The sequence below is a fragment of the Hevea brasiliensis genome, chromosome 15, assembly GCF_030052815.1.
Source record: "Hevea brasiliensis isolate MT/VB/25A 57/8 chromosome 15, ASM3005281v1, whole genome shotgun sequence".
Taxonomy (NCBI): domain Eukaryota; kingdom Viridiplantae; phylum Streptophyta; class Magnoliopsida; order Malpighiales; family Euphorbiaceae; genus Hevea; species Hevea brasiliensis.
In genome coordinates, this window is record NC_079507.1 from 74,151,090 (window position 1) to 74,162,600 (window position 11,511).

General features: G+C 34.5%; 1 protein-coding gene and 1 long non-coding RNA gene across 3 annotated transcripts; one reads left to right on the plus strand and one right to left on the minus strand.

The window, feature by feature from the left end:
• The first annotated feature begins 6,801 nt into the window (after positions 1 to 6,801).
• On the plus strand, positions 6,802 to 9,644 carry LOC110670901 (peptide methionine sulfoxide reductase B5). Its single transcript, XM_021833200.2, has 3 exons — positions 6,802 to 7,082; positions 9,034 to 9,190; positions 9,299 to 9,644. The coding sequence occupies exons 1-3, from the start codon at positions 6,988 to 6,990 to the stop codon at positions 9,446 to 9,448; spliced, it is 402 nt and encodes a 133-aa protein (XP_021688892.2). The 5' UTR covers positions 6,802 to 6,987; the 3' UTR covers positions 9,449 to 9,644.
• A 654-nt stretch (positions 9,645 to 10,298) lies between these two features.
• LOC110670903 (uncharacterized) lies at positions 10,299 to 10,943 on the minus strand. Of its 2 annotated transcripts, XR_009144198.1 has the most exons (3): positions 10,773 to 10,943; positions 10,438 to 10,511; positions 10,299 to 10,337 (listed from the first exon to the last, which is right to left on the minus strand). It is a non-coding gene; the product is annotated as an uncharacterized LOC110670903 (long non-coding RNA). The 2 variants fall into 2 exon arrangements; XR_009144197.1 differs by having other exon boundaries at positions 10,299 to 10,511.
• Positions 10,944 to 11,511: the final 568 nt, after the last annotated feature.

Sequence of the window (11,511 nt, forward strand, 5' to 3'; positions counted from 1 at the left end):
CAGATTTCCAATTTATTTGTGTCATTACTAAGGTACTTAGACTAACCTCTGTCCATTTATGTAACTAGTCAGGTAGAGTCCCCTCTAAGGGCCAAGTGTATCATTTATCAATATTGAAAAGTGAACTGGGTCTCTCCTTCTAGATGACAAAAGTGTTTAAGTTCCCTGACAACTTAATCAATGCAACTTTATTGTTTCCCACTCTTTCTCTGGAATGGAAATATTTAGACTTCTTTCTATAGCTTCTTAGTATGTGGCCTACTTCTGACACATTGGCACTTAGATCGAGGCTCCACTACTCCTTTAATCTATCATCTCATAATAACTTGTTTCAAATATTTCTTAGTGTGTTCCTAGCATACCTATTCCTTCTTATCCTCATCATTATAACTAGCTCTATCGAGCTTTCTTCCTGTCCTTTGGATCTTATCCACTTCCTTTTCCTATTTCTGCTATTGTTGATATCTTTTCAACCTGCTATACCTATTCCTTAATCTTAGTCCTATTTCACCCTTACACCTTTTCCTTCAAGGATGTTCATCCCATCATCAATTTTTGCCTTCCTTTCGTTCCTTAGTCCTATCTTGATTACTAGTTCCATTACTTTAGGAATTTTAACCTTATGATTTACTCCTACCAGCACATTCTTCACCTTATGTAACACTTATAATTACCCATAGAAAATTCTTTTTGTATCCCCTTTTTCCAACTTAACTATCAGAACATTATTATTCCCTTCCAGCCTCAGTAGGAAATTGCTCATCCTGGATGGATAGGAGCCCCTGAAACTATAAGTTCCATCTGAACTAACACGGTTGTGGGAAATGTGTGTCATGCCTTAATTCTAAACAAAATCCTTTATGTGTTCATTTTCCTTAATATAATCACATATGCTGCCTATAGCTTTCCAAACTTCAGCCTCAAATTTTCCCATTAGCAACAATTTCATCTATTAAAACTCATCCACAATTAGTATTCCCTCCAGCTCATAGTTTAAAACAGTTGCAAGCCTTAGTAGCTAACTCAATTTAACTCCTCTCATTACTCTGATCGTCCTTTCGTACTTAACACTAGGTATGCACTTACTGTCATTCTCATATCAGGAAATTGTGTATGAATTGGTGCCTGCCAAACTCTCAAATAACTAGGTCTCCTTGACTCAGTCTCTGTTCCTTATATAACCTTCTAGAACTAAAAGCACAAGCTAAACTTGAAAAGAAAGAAAAATATATCCTCTTATATTCAACTACGCCCGATTGTCCATATAACAACATTTAACCTATGTTTCTTGGTCTTTCTCTTCAAATTTCATCATCTCCTAGCACAATTGTGCTATACCTATAAGGTATCATCTGCATGAACCCTTTACCATACCATTGTCCTTCCTGACATAATATTTTACAATTTGTTAACTTTACTTATACTCGACCTATGATTCATATCTATCATCGTTTATATTGTGCCCTTAACTTTTGTTGAATCTTGAAAGATTTCTCTCACTAATAGATTCTTCCAGCACTAATTCCACCCTTATCTATGGTCATTAATTTGATCCTTGAACTTTTTAGTGATTTATTACCACCCATACTTGTCACTTTTCGTTCTACCCCTACTGTTGTTCTGTCGTTATTGCTTCACTGCAAAGTGATTCTGTTGGTCACACTAAAAATGTTTGCCTGACATTCATAATGAACCTCTAACCACCTTTTCACTATCTCAAAAGTCTAACCTAAAGCCTCTGTGTCATTATCTATCATTCTTTTCCTCTCATCATACCTATTTGATCCCTTAGATTGACTTTTATTCAACTTACTACTTACTAACTTCTTTTTCTTTGCCTAATCTTCTTTATACTGTTAACAAGTTAAAAGAATCTTGCTCCATTGCTATCCACTTCACTTTAGGAATAGGGAATAGATAGAGTATGATCCAATCATACAACTCCAAGCACTATATTTTTTTGCCCCTGGTACTACCTTAACTACATCATGCTTTAAGTATTAAATTACTAGATTCCATACCTCCATCACTATTCTCACTAATATGGTCCCATTTCAGGTTCTCCATCCTTGTCATTCACCTTGCCAAGAATAACACTTAGCCTACCCTATATCTTAACTTTGTTCCTTTTATTATACGCCATTCAGCTTTTCCTTTCATTTATTTCCTTTGTTTTACCCAAAAATAGAACTTGACTATTCTATCCCTGGTTCCATTCTTCTTCCTAACATGATAGTTGTACTTGCTAACTATATCTTTCAGAGTCTCTATCGCATTATCACATATCTGTGCTACTCAGATTTGGTCCTTTGACCACTCTAGCTAGTACTTCCATTGGCATTTAGATTATATTGCATCTGCAATCAATTTGTCCAAACTTTCATTCTGCACTTTCTCTATCTATTGGCCTTCTGTGATTTATCTTCGCTAATTTATTACTCTTAACACTATTATGATTATATTATACTATTGTTTTGAATAATACGAAGTTAGAAAGGAACTCAGGAAATTGTAGTCATACCTTTATCGTATGACTTCTATTTTTATCCTTTAGCTTACATAATACCCTTACTACCTCGAGAACTGATTCTGCAGTAATTTTATTTATTTTTTTATTAATAATAATAATATTATTATATATATATATATTTATTTTTTTTTATTTTTTTTTTCATGTTTACTCAATTAGCCAAAACTTAAGATTCCGGGCACCTAAACCCGTCATCCAATTCAAATGATTTACATCCATCATGATCTGATTATATATGATTCCTATAATGGAACTTGTATCCTCTCCAGGATACCCGAGCCAATTACTCTCTACCACACTCTACAGTCCCATCTGGGACACTATTCCATAAGTCATCATTATTATTAATAACCTTCGATCCTTTCTGAAAAGATAGGACTATACCCTAACTTACTGCAACAAAGGTACTACATTTACCACCTTGCCAAAACCATGTCAAATTAATGACTCTCTTATCATATCATAGCTCTGCAAATCATCAATTCATAGTTTTGACCTTCTATAAGTAGTAAGGTTGTACTTTACACTTTGCTGATACACACAAGGTATACTATTCTCACTAAGCTCTAAGCAAAACGTTTATCGTATAGAAAAAAAACCATCCAAAATTCCATACTGAAGACCAGATGGTCTCATTCTATAGATGTCACCTTTACTTTGCAACTAATCCGCAACCTCTGGTCTGATGGCAACTCTTGATGTAACTCTAGCTCATGCTAAGGTAACTAAGTCACTGACTCTAGTTATGACCGAACTGTGATCTTTCGATATTCTAGCTTTAGACCCCTAACCAAGAGTTCCCAACTCCTCTGCAGATATAAAACTCTATTCTGGCATAACTGTATCAAAACAGAGGCCATCCGCAAACACCCTCATTATGGAGCACTACGGGGATGCACGTAGCTCTACACAATAATCTCATGTCGGTACTGTAATCTGCAGCTTATAGAGCAGACATCGAGAACATTGTATAGTTACTACGATACGTCCTAACAGACTAGGTCTCCTAATCTCTTATCTCTCTTGAATCTACTATTATCATAAACTTACTCTGACTGGGTCATCCACTGACGACTGCGAGTAGTGGTATCCTTATCCTTATCTAGGGCAACTGTACTTTCAAGACTCACTTTTATGTACTCGTGCCTTGCACGAAATGGGCACACCATTTAAACCCATAAAGACAGAAACACAGCGTTTCTTGGAGTACGTATCCTCATGACAGACCTCAACATGTCTGCTAACTCTGTTTCACCTTTCTATGTACTCCACAAAAATCGAGACACTAACTGTGGCACTTTTATATTTCTCGAGGTATAACGCATAATCTAGAAACAAAGAATTACAGAAAAAGACAAAACAGAATCCTATACTCCGCATGTAACATCCTAACAAGACTCCTTTTACACTCCCAAGTATATTATTTCCCATGAATCTAGAGCCTAAGCTCTGATACCAAGTTTGTCACGACCCAACCTATGGGCCGGACCGGCACTAGGACCTGAGCCAGCCTAAAGCCCCCGAGGCCCGTAGTAAGCCTAACTATTCCTCAACCCATGACTAGGCCCATAATTTAGGCCCAATATGCATATAAAATAATTAAAATTAAACTGTTATAATTTTATTTCGGGCCAACTTAGTCCAGTAATTATCAGAAACTAAAATTAGGGAAGCCCAGCTCAACCCTGTTACATCATTTATAAACTATTTAAAACTCATAAAAAATTTTTCATTTATTAATACAAAAACTTAAATTCATGCAATCTCTGATAGGATTAATGCTACTATTAGTACATGTGGAGTTCTAAATTACAATTTAGACAATAATAATACCGTTAAGTAATTTTCTCCATAACCTGCGAGGAAAGGAACAGGTTATTCTAAAAAAAGTCTCCTCCTGTAGCCTGAAAAAATAGGTGAACAGGAGTGAGCGTTCAACTTAGAGAGTAAAATATTAATTTTAACCATAATCTCTATAGCTATCTAAAGCTAATGCACCCTGTGGAGTGAAATGCAACATTGTCACAAATTTCATATAAATCACATTAAAAAGGCAATTTGGACCACTCACACACCCGATAAGGTCAAACAATACATATATGGGAGCTGATCCCCTATACAACCTTCTTAATCCAACCTGTGCCAGCGAAGAACTCAATCCAGACTTTCATTTAATAAACCAAATCGGAGTCCCAGCGAAGAACTCAAGCCGTGTTTACCCCGAAGGACTGGGTCCAAGAGAAGATCTCAAACCGTGTCTACCCATCCTGTCCATAGCCAACACCATACCACACGCACGCCAACTCATGCACACTGCTTCAAATTATCACAACAACATCCATGGCACTTTAACAATTATGAATGCAACATAAAACATGCCTAGTGTTTAACTATATAAATACATATTTATAAGTGATGCATGGGCATGCTTGAATATATAATAATATCGAAATTACAATTAAAATTAATATTTTAGTCATAGTACACCGAGGACTATTGTGGCTGCTGGATGGAGGAGAATAGCTGATCTCAATCACCTGATAATTATATTATAAATTTATTAGTACTAAGTTAAAATAAAACTCTAAAGAGGCAACAGACAACATAATTCATACCGAAATTCGGCAGAGTTTCCCCTATACCTATGACTTACCCAACTTGCAAAAAGGCTCAAATAACACTTCTAAATTCAACTCATATCTCATCATCATTATATGGCCCCTCCTGGACCCTCCAAATCAAGCAATACTCAAAAACTTAAAAATTACGTTTTAGTCCCTATGATTGACATTTTGTAAAAATTTACTCAAACAAGCTCTAAAAATTCTAAAATTTTGCCCCGCGGTCCTTAATAGTATTATAAGGCAATTGCAAAATAAATTGTAATTTTCTAATCACCTATGAATATTTTACTCAAAAATATTACTCAATTTCATAAGTTCCAACAGCTAACATATTCTTAATTCAACCCAATTCAATATTTACATATTTAAACCTCCATCCTCAAGCTTTAACCAATCATATAAAATTTAAATATCATAATTTCAAATAATCTTATATGCCCATATGTTAAAAATCTAACTAAAATCCATCTATATTTTTCAAAAATATTCTACAATCACTCAAAAATTCAACAAACACCATAGAATATCTCCAAATAATTTTACTTTCATCATATATTTTTCTTAGAATTTTTCTCCAATTTTTCCTGTTTAAGAAACATTATATTTATGCTTCACAGACAGAGAAATAATGAAAATAATTTTACTTGAAGTTTATCTGTGTCTCAAAAATTTTAAAAATTTATGAGGAAGCCTCTGGAAGTTGAATAATCTCCAAAGCCAACCGGAGCCACCACCGGAACTACCACGCACGGTGGCCGACCGCCGGTCACCGGCGACATTTGGTGGATCTGATCATACCATCATGTTCCTCTCCTCTTACTCAGTCCATAGGTGGTCTCGGATTGTCGATCCAACGGTCGGATCGTCGTAGATCTGATGAAAAAGCTTGAAAAACCCGAAACTTCTCTCCTCCCTATCTCACTCATCCGACCACCAAATGTTGCCAAATAGGTATCAAAAGAAAACTCTTAGAACAAGCTTTCCAATGCCACCTGAATCGCCTCGATCGGATGTCAGATGAAGTCGCAATCGCGCCGGAAAGCTATTGCCCACTGTGCGCGAGTTTCTCTCTCTTCTCGCTCTCTTACCGCCGTTTCTGGTGGTTCTAGCCGCTGCTAGAGGGTCGCTGAAGTTGTGCCGTGTTGGTGGGCGTCGCCGGCAGTGGTGGTTTGTCGGAAAAAGAGGGGAAGAGGTAGGGAGAGGTGAGAGAAAGTGAGTGAGGGAGGTGAAATTGGGGGGGGGGGGTTGTGCTCCGAAAATTTTCTGATTTTTTTTTAATTCAATTTCTGGGAATGAATTTGGACATTTCTGAAAAAAATTTTAAATTTAATATTTAATTTAATTAATTAATTTATTTTTATTATTTTTAAAATTTTGAGTTGTTACAAGTGAGATGAGATATTTATTAAATTTTTTTATATTTAAATTATTAATTTATTTTGATTCAGAACCATCGATTTAATTCGATTTAAAACAATCGATTCACAATTTCTAATAAATATAAACTTGAACAAAATCATAGAAAAATAATTTCCATTCAATTTAAAATTGATCAAACCAATTCTGATTCAATTTCTATTCGAAATCAGACCTGGGCCACCGTTACCTATCCCCACTCTTCAAAGAGAAATTGTTGTACCGGGTGTACTACTGTTCGTGAACATCTGCATATGCCCTGTATTCCGTCTTCATACATTCCACGAATATCGGGTCTATGCAAGGGTGCGAATATTATAAAATAAAAAAAGAAAGAAAGAAAGAATATAACTCTGAGCGGCAGTCGAGTGATCGAGTCAGTCTCTTTGGAGGGAAGAGAAAGGTAGATAATTGGCGATGGCTGCACCAGCTTCGATTCAAAAGACGGAGGAAGAGTGGCGGGCTATTCTCTCTCCCGAGCAATTTCATATTCTCCGGGAGAAAGGAACTGAGTAAATTCCAAAATTTGCTCTATCCTCAATTATATTATTATTTGATATTAGAACAATTAGTCCGTAATGTTTGATTTATTTCGACTTTTCTATTTCAGTCGAATTACTGGCTCTTTGGATGATTGGAGTTGCGATTCTATCTTAGTTATGAAACTGAGTTTGTCGATGTGATAACATCGAGCTACTTTTAGGCGTAGAGATTGTTGATTTTTTGGGGGTGTTGCTGGGATTCTTGTGGTATCACTACTTCAATTCAATTGGCATGTGAAAATAATTATACTTTCTGTACAACAATGGAAGTGACCGCCGTTTTGATGAATCGTTTCATTTCTTTTGTGGATCTTACAACTCATTTGTTTAGTTAAATTTTTTGTTTTCCAGAAATGTTTTGGAATGTCTCTATTCTATCAAATATTCACCTTTTTGCTTAAATAATGAAGGAATTAATTTCTGAACAAGGATTTTCATTTATGACCAAAAATCTTAGTTAATTCGAAAAAATTTTCCCAATTTGGGTGGGACCTTTATAACTCTTATTTTAATATTATTTCTAAATTAGGATTTCTGATTAGATTAGGAGTGAGGACTAACGTGTAGAGATTAATTTGGCTTTACACATAGACGGTGACTTTGCCTATCGAAGATATTGGCTTTTAGCTTATGGTGTGGGGGTTGTCGAATATAGTAAAAAAGGGCTTTGGCTTAATGTGGAGAAAGGATATAATGCAAGAGAAATGGATTATTGTCCATTGTAGTTGAAGACACTTTTATGGATGGTGTACTAATTAAAGTAGTAACTATATTAGGTTATATCTAGAGGAGACTGAGAGGATTAAACTAATATGGGTAATATAATTTTGAGTTTGTAATGATTTAGCATTTGATTGTAGCGGATGATCGCATACCCGTAGATGTAGTTCTATGTGGAGAAAGTAACCATGTAAATATTGGTGTTTTGTGTGTTTATTTTATTTCTTTTTAGTTTATAGGCTTTGGCAGTGCACAACAATTGGGTATGGGGATAATTTTGGTGAGTTTGGTTGAAGGTAAAGCTGTTGAGACATGTAAAAAGTCACACATGCAACAATGATAATGGTGGAGAGTTGATGCAAAATCAAGAAAATTGATGATGCATAGATTTTTTTTGAAAAAAGAAGCAAATTATATCCAAAATGAAGATCGAAGAATAGAAGATTTAAAAAATTCAAGCTCAAGTAGGAAAATTTGCCGATTTGATAACACTAAAAAATTTGAGGTATGCAATGGTTGATGGATTTTGTGTCAATGTGAAAATTGTCGGATTTATGACAGAAAATCTTAGTTTATTTGGAAGATATTTTCCTAATTTGAGTGAGAGGAAAATTTTTGAATAAGATAGAGTTATATTTCCTATATTATGTAAATTAGGACTGAGTACTAACATTATTAATAGAAGTACTGTATAGAAGTTCTTTTGAGTTACTATAGTTTTGAGCCTGTAATGATAATTTATTATTTGATTGTAGTGGATAATGGAGCCCATGGATGCCTGTGATTATAGTAAAGGGTGAATCATGTAAATATTGATATTTTGTGTATTTATTTTATTTCTTTATAGTTTATGCGTTTTCGCGGTGCATAACACCACTATTTAGGTGTTCGCTAGAAATACTTGGAATGATCAAACGATTGTATGATGAAAAATATTCATCATGCGATTCCAAATGTTATGTGTTCAATAGAACAAATTAAAATTTGAAGGAATTTAACAATTTGCTTCTATCATTGCCTGCTATTGTAATGACTGGCTCCTTTCATCGTTTGATATTTATTTTGATTATTCTTCTTGAATATACGCTAGTAATGAGTTGTAGATTTCAATGATTGGCAGCCTGTCTCTGACCTTCAAGATGTGTAATTTAATGTGATCCTGTATCTCTCATTGTGCCTGTGTTGATGACATGACATACAGGATGAAATTCACTGGAGAATATGATAAGTGCTTTGGTGAAGGAGTTTACAATTGTGCTGCTTGTGGGACGCCACTTTACAAATCAGTTACCAAATTTGACTCTGGTTGTGGTTGGCCTGCTTTCTATGAAGGTCTTCCTGGAGCCATAAATTGCTCTGTGAGTTTTGCTCTTTTTCTTTCATTTAGTTGAAACTTTAATGTCTTTACCACTTGTAGGCATCTTTGGTTGGATTTAATGAAAATAGAAACAATGGATATATTTCAGCCAGACCCAGATGGGAGGAGAACTGAGATCACATGTGCAGCTTGTGGGGGGCACTTGGGTCATGTTTTCAAAGGTGAAGGGTTCAAGACTCCTACAGATGAACGTCACTGTGTCAACAGCATCTCAATCAAGTTTGTTCCAGGAAATTAATTCTCTATGTGAAGATAATAAGGTAGTCATCATGCAAGAAAAAAAAAAAAAAAAAAAAAACATTGTTCCTACTAGTTATTTAAGTAGCTACCACCTGCTATGAGCAGTCGCTTGGCAAGTAAAGTGATGAATAATAATATCCAAAAATTCTGATAAAAATGTTATAAAAGATGTGTGGATGTCTGTTTTTCTCTTCCATGGTGAATTCGTGTTTGTAATATTATCCAATCTCATTTTCTCTTCCTTGTTAAATTCATAGTTGCAGAAGCTGTATTCAATGTATATTATTATAGACCAAGACATTTCACCGACTCAGTGCTGATGCTACTTTTGTTTTTCTTTTTTTTTTTTTTTAAATTGTTTTCAAAGGAGAAAGACCACCATATCAGTTTATGGCTATAGTAATGATCAAGTTTATTTTCTAAGACATCTTTTTTCTTTAAAATGTTAATGCAGGTTGTTGCTACTTATATTAGTTATAATGCTATAGCATAAATTACCAATTTTCCAGTGTGAAATAATCCCCTATGATCTGTGTTTTTCCCTTCTTATTTGGTAATTTATTGCTTTGCAGATTATTTGTGTTTATATATCAGAGTTGATGAAGATTTGATGAGTGAATCCCTGCAGCATTAAAGAGCCTCTATGATTTCTAGTTAAATTTTAGTCTGTAATGATCACATGAACCAAGACTAAACTATTTACTACATCTGAAAGATTGACACTATCATTGAACTAGAATAATGTATATTTGAGCTCTCATACCAAAGCTCAATCTCACCAGCATTAGCTCAAGCTCGAGGACAGTTTCACGCGAACGCAGACCAGCATTAGCTCAAGTTAAGGATAGTTTCACGCGAACACAGTAGCTCTCATGCATTTAAGGTGACTGTTTGTCCAGCAAAAACAATAACAAAAGATCAGATTTTAAATGTTCTAATGAATCCAAAAGGTTTAAAAAAAAAACGCCGCCAATGAAGCCAAATGACCTGTGAGGTACGCAACGTCTTCATTTCCCTTTATCATTCCTTCTTCTCATTGCACTCCTTCGAGGGTTGAATTTCTGTTGAGCATTTTAACAAACGCCACATGTCAACAACTTGACAAGCAACAACATATAATACAAGAATCACCAGACTTAAAAAAAAAAAAAAAGAAGCAGCACTCAGCCCAGGAATGGAAAATTGGAAAATCATTCAACACCAAAAATTGCATAAAAAGTGGCATGAGGCCCCACACCTACAGTTAATCTTAAATAAGCAATGCAAAGGCTTAGGCCGGGGCCACCTCAAAACAGATGAAACAAAAAAGCAGAATAGCATACCCTTCTGGCAAGATTTCCATTTCCTATTATTGTTAAGAAGACAATCCTACAAGATCCAAAAAGGCGGTTGGTTCATATGAGACGTCATTTGGAGGTGTTGGGCTTTGGAGTTTCTTCGATTTTCTTTTTGTAAGTTAGAAAGTAGTAATTGCTTAGTGAAGCAACTGTAGGGAAAGGTAGGGAGAGGAGCATTCTCTGAGCTGCTTGACGTTCTCGTCATCATCATCTGCGTCGATCTGAAGCACCGGCTACTGTTGTTGTCATGCAAATGCAATTGATTGGGCCATTGAACCAATCAACAGCGGTATAGGGAGAGTTTTTAATCATCTTTCTCGCATTAAAATTTATTTTTTTAAAAAAATCAATTTTAATGATGTAGTTTTATATCGATTTAATTCTTTGTTCATAATTAATATTTAATATGATAAAAATTGAAATTTAATAGATTTATTTTCAAAATGTAAAGTTATAAATTCGAATTTATAATTACATTGATACATTATACCATATTTGAAAACAATAATTTAATAATTTTATAAGAATTTAATTCAATAATTAGTATTTTATTAATTCTCAAAAAAAGACAAACAAAGTGAAACATATATATATATACACAAACAAAAGAAGTAATATTATTTATGAGAATTAAAAAAAAAAATTAAACAGTGATTTAATTGGTATTAAGAAAATATCTATAAGAGTAAAATACTTATTTTGAGATTGAACTTAGAAAATAATA

What these genes read in the sequence shown, in the direction of transcription:
- LOC110670901 (XM_021833200.2), top strand. Translation starts at nt 6,988, where the DNA reads ATGGCTGCACCAGCTTCGATTCAAAAGACGGAGGAAGAGTGGCGGGCT. An exon ending in CTCCGGGAGAAAGGAACTGA is followed by an intron (nt 7,083 to 9,033) that starts GTAAATTCCAAA and finishes CATGACATACAG; the next exon opens with GATGAAATTCACTGGAGAAT. An exon ending in CTGGAGCCATAAATTGCTCT is followed by an intron (nt 9,191 to 9,298) that starts GTGAGTTTTGCT and finishes GATATATTTCAG; the next exon opens with CCAGACCCAGATGGGAGGAG.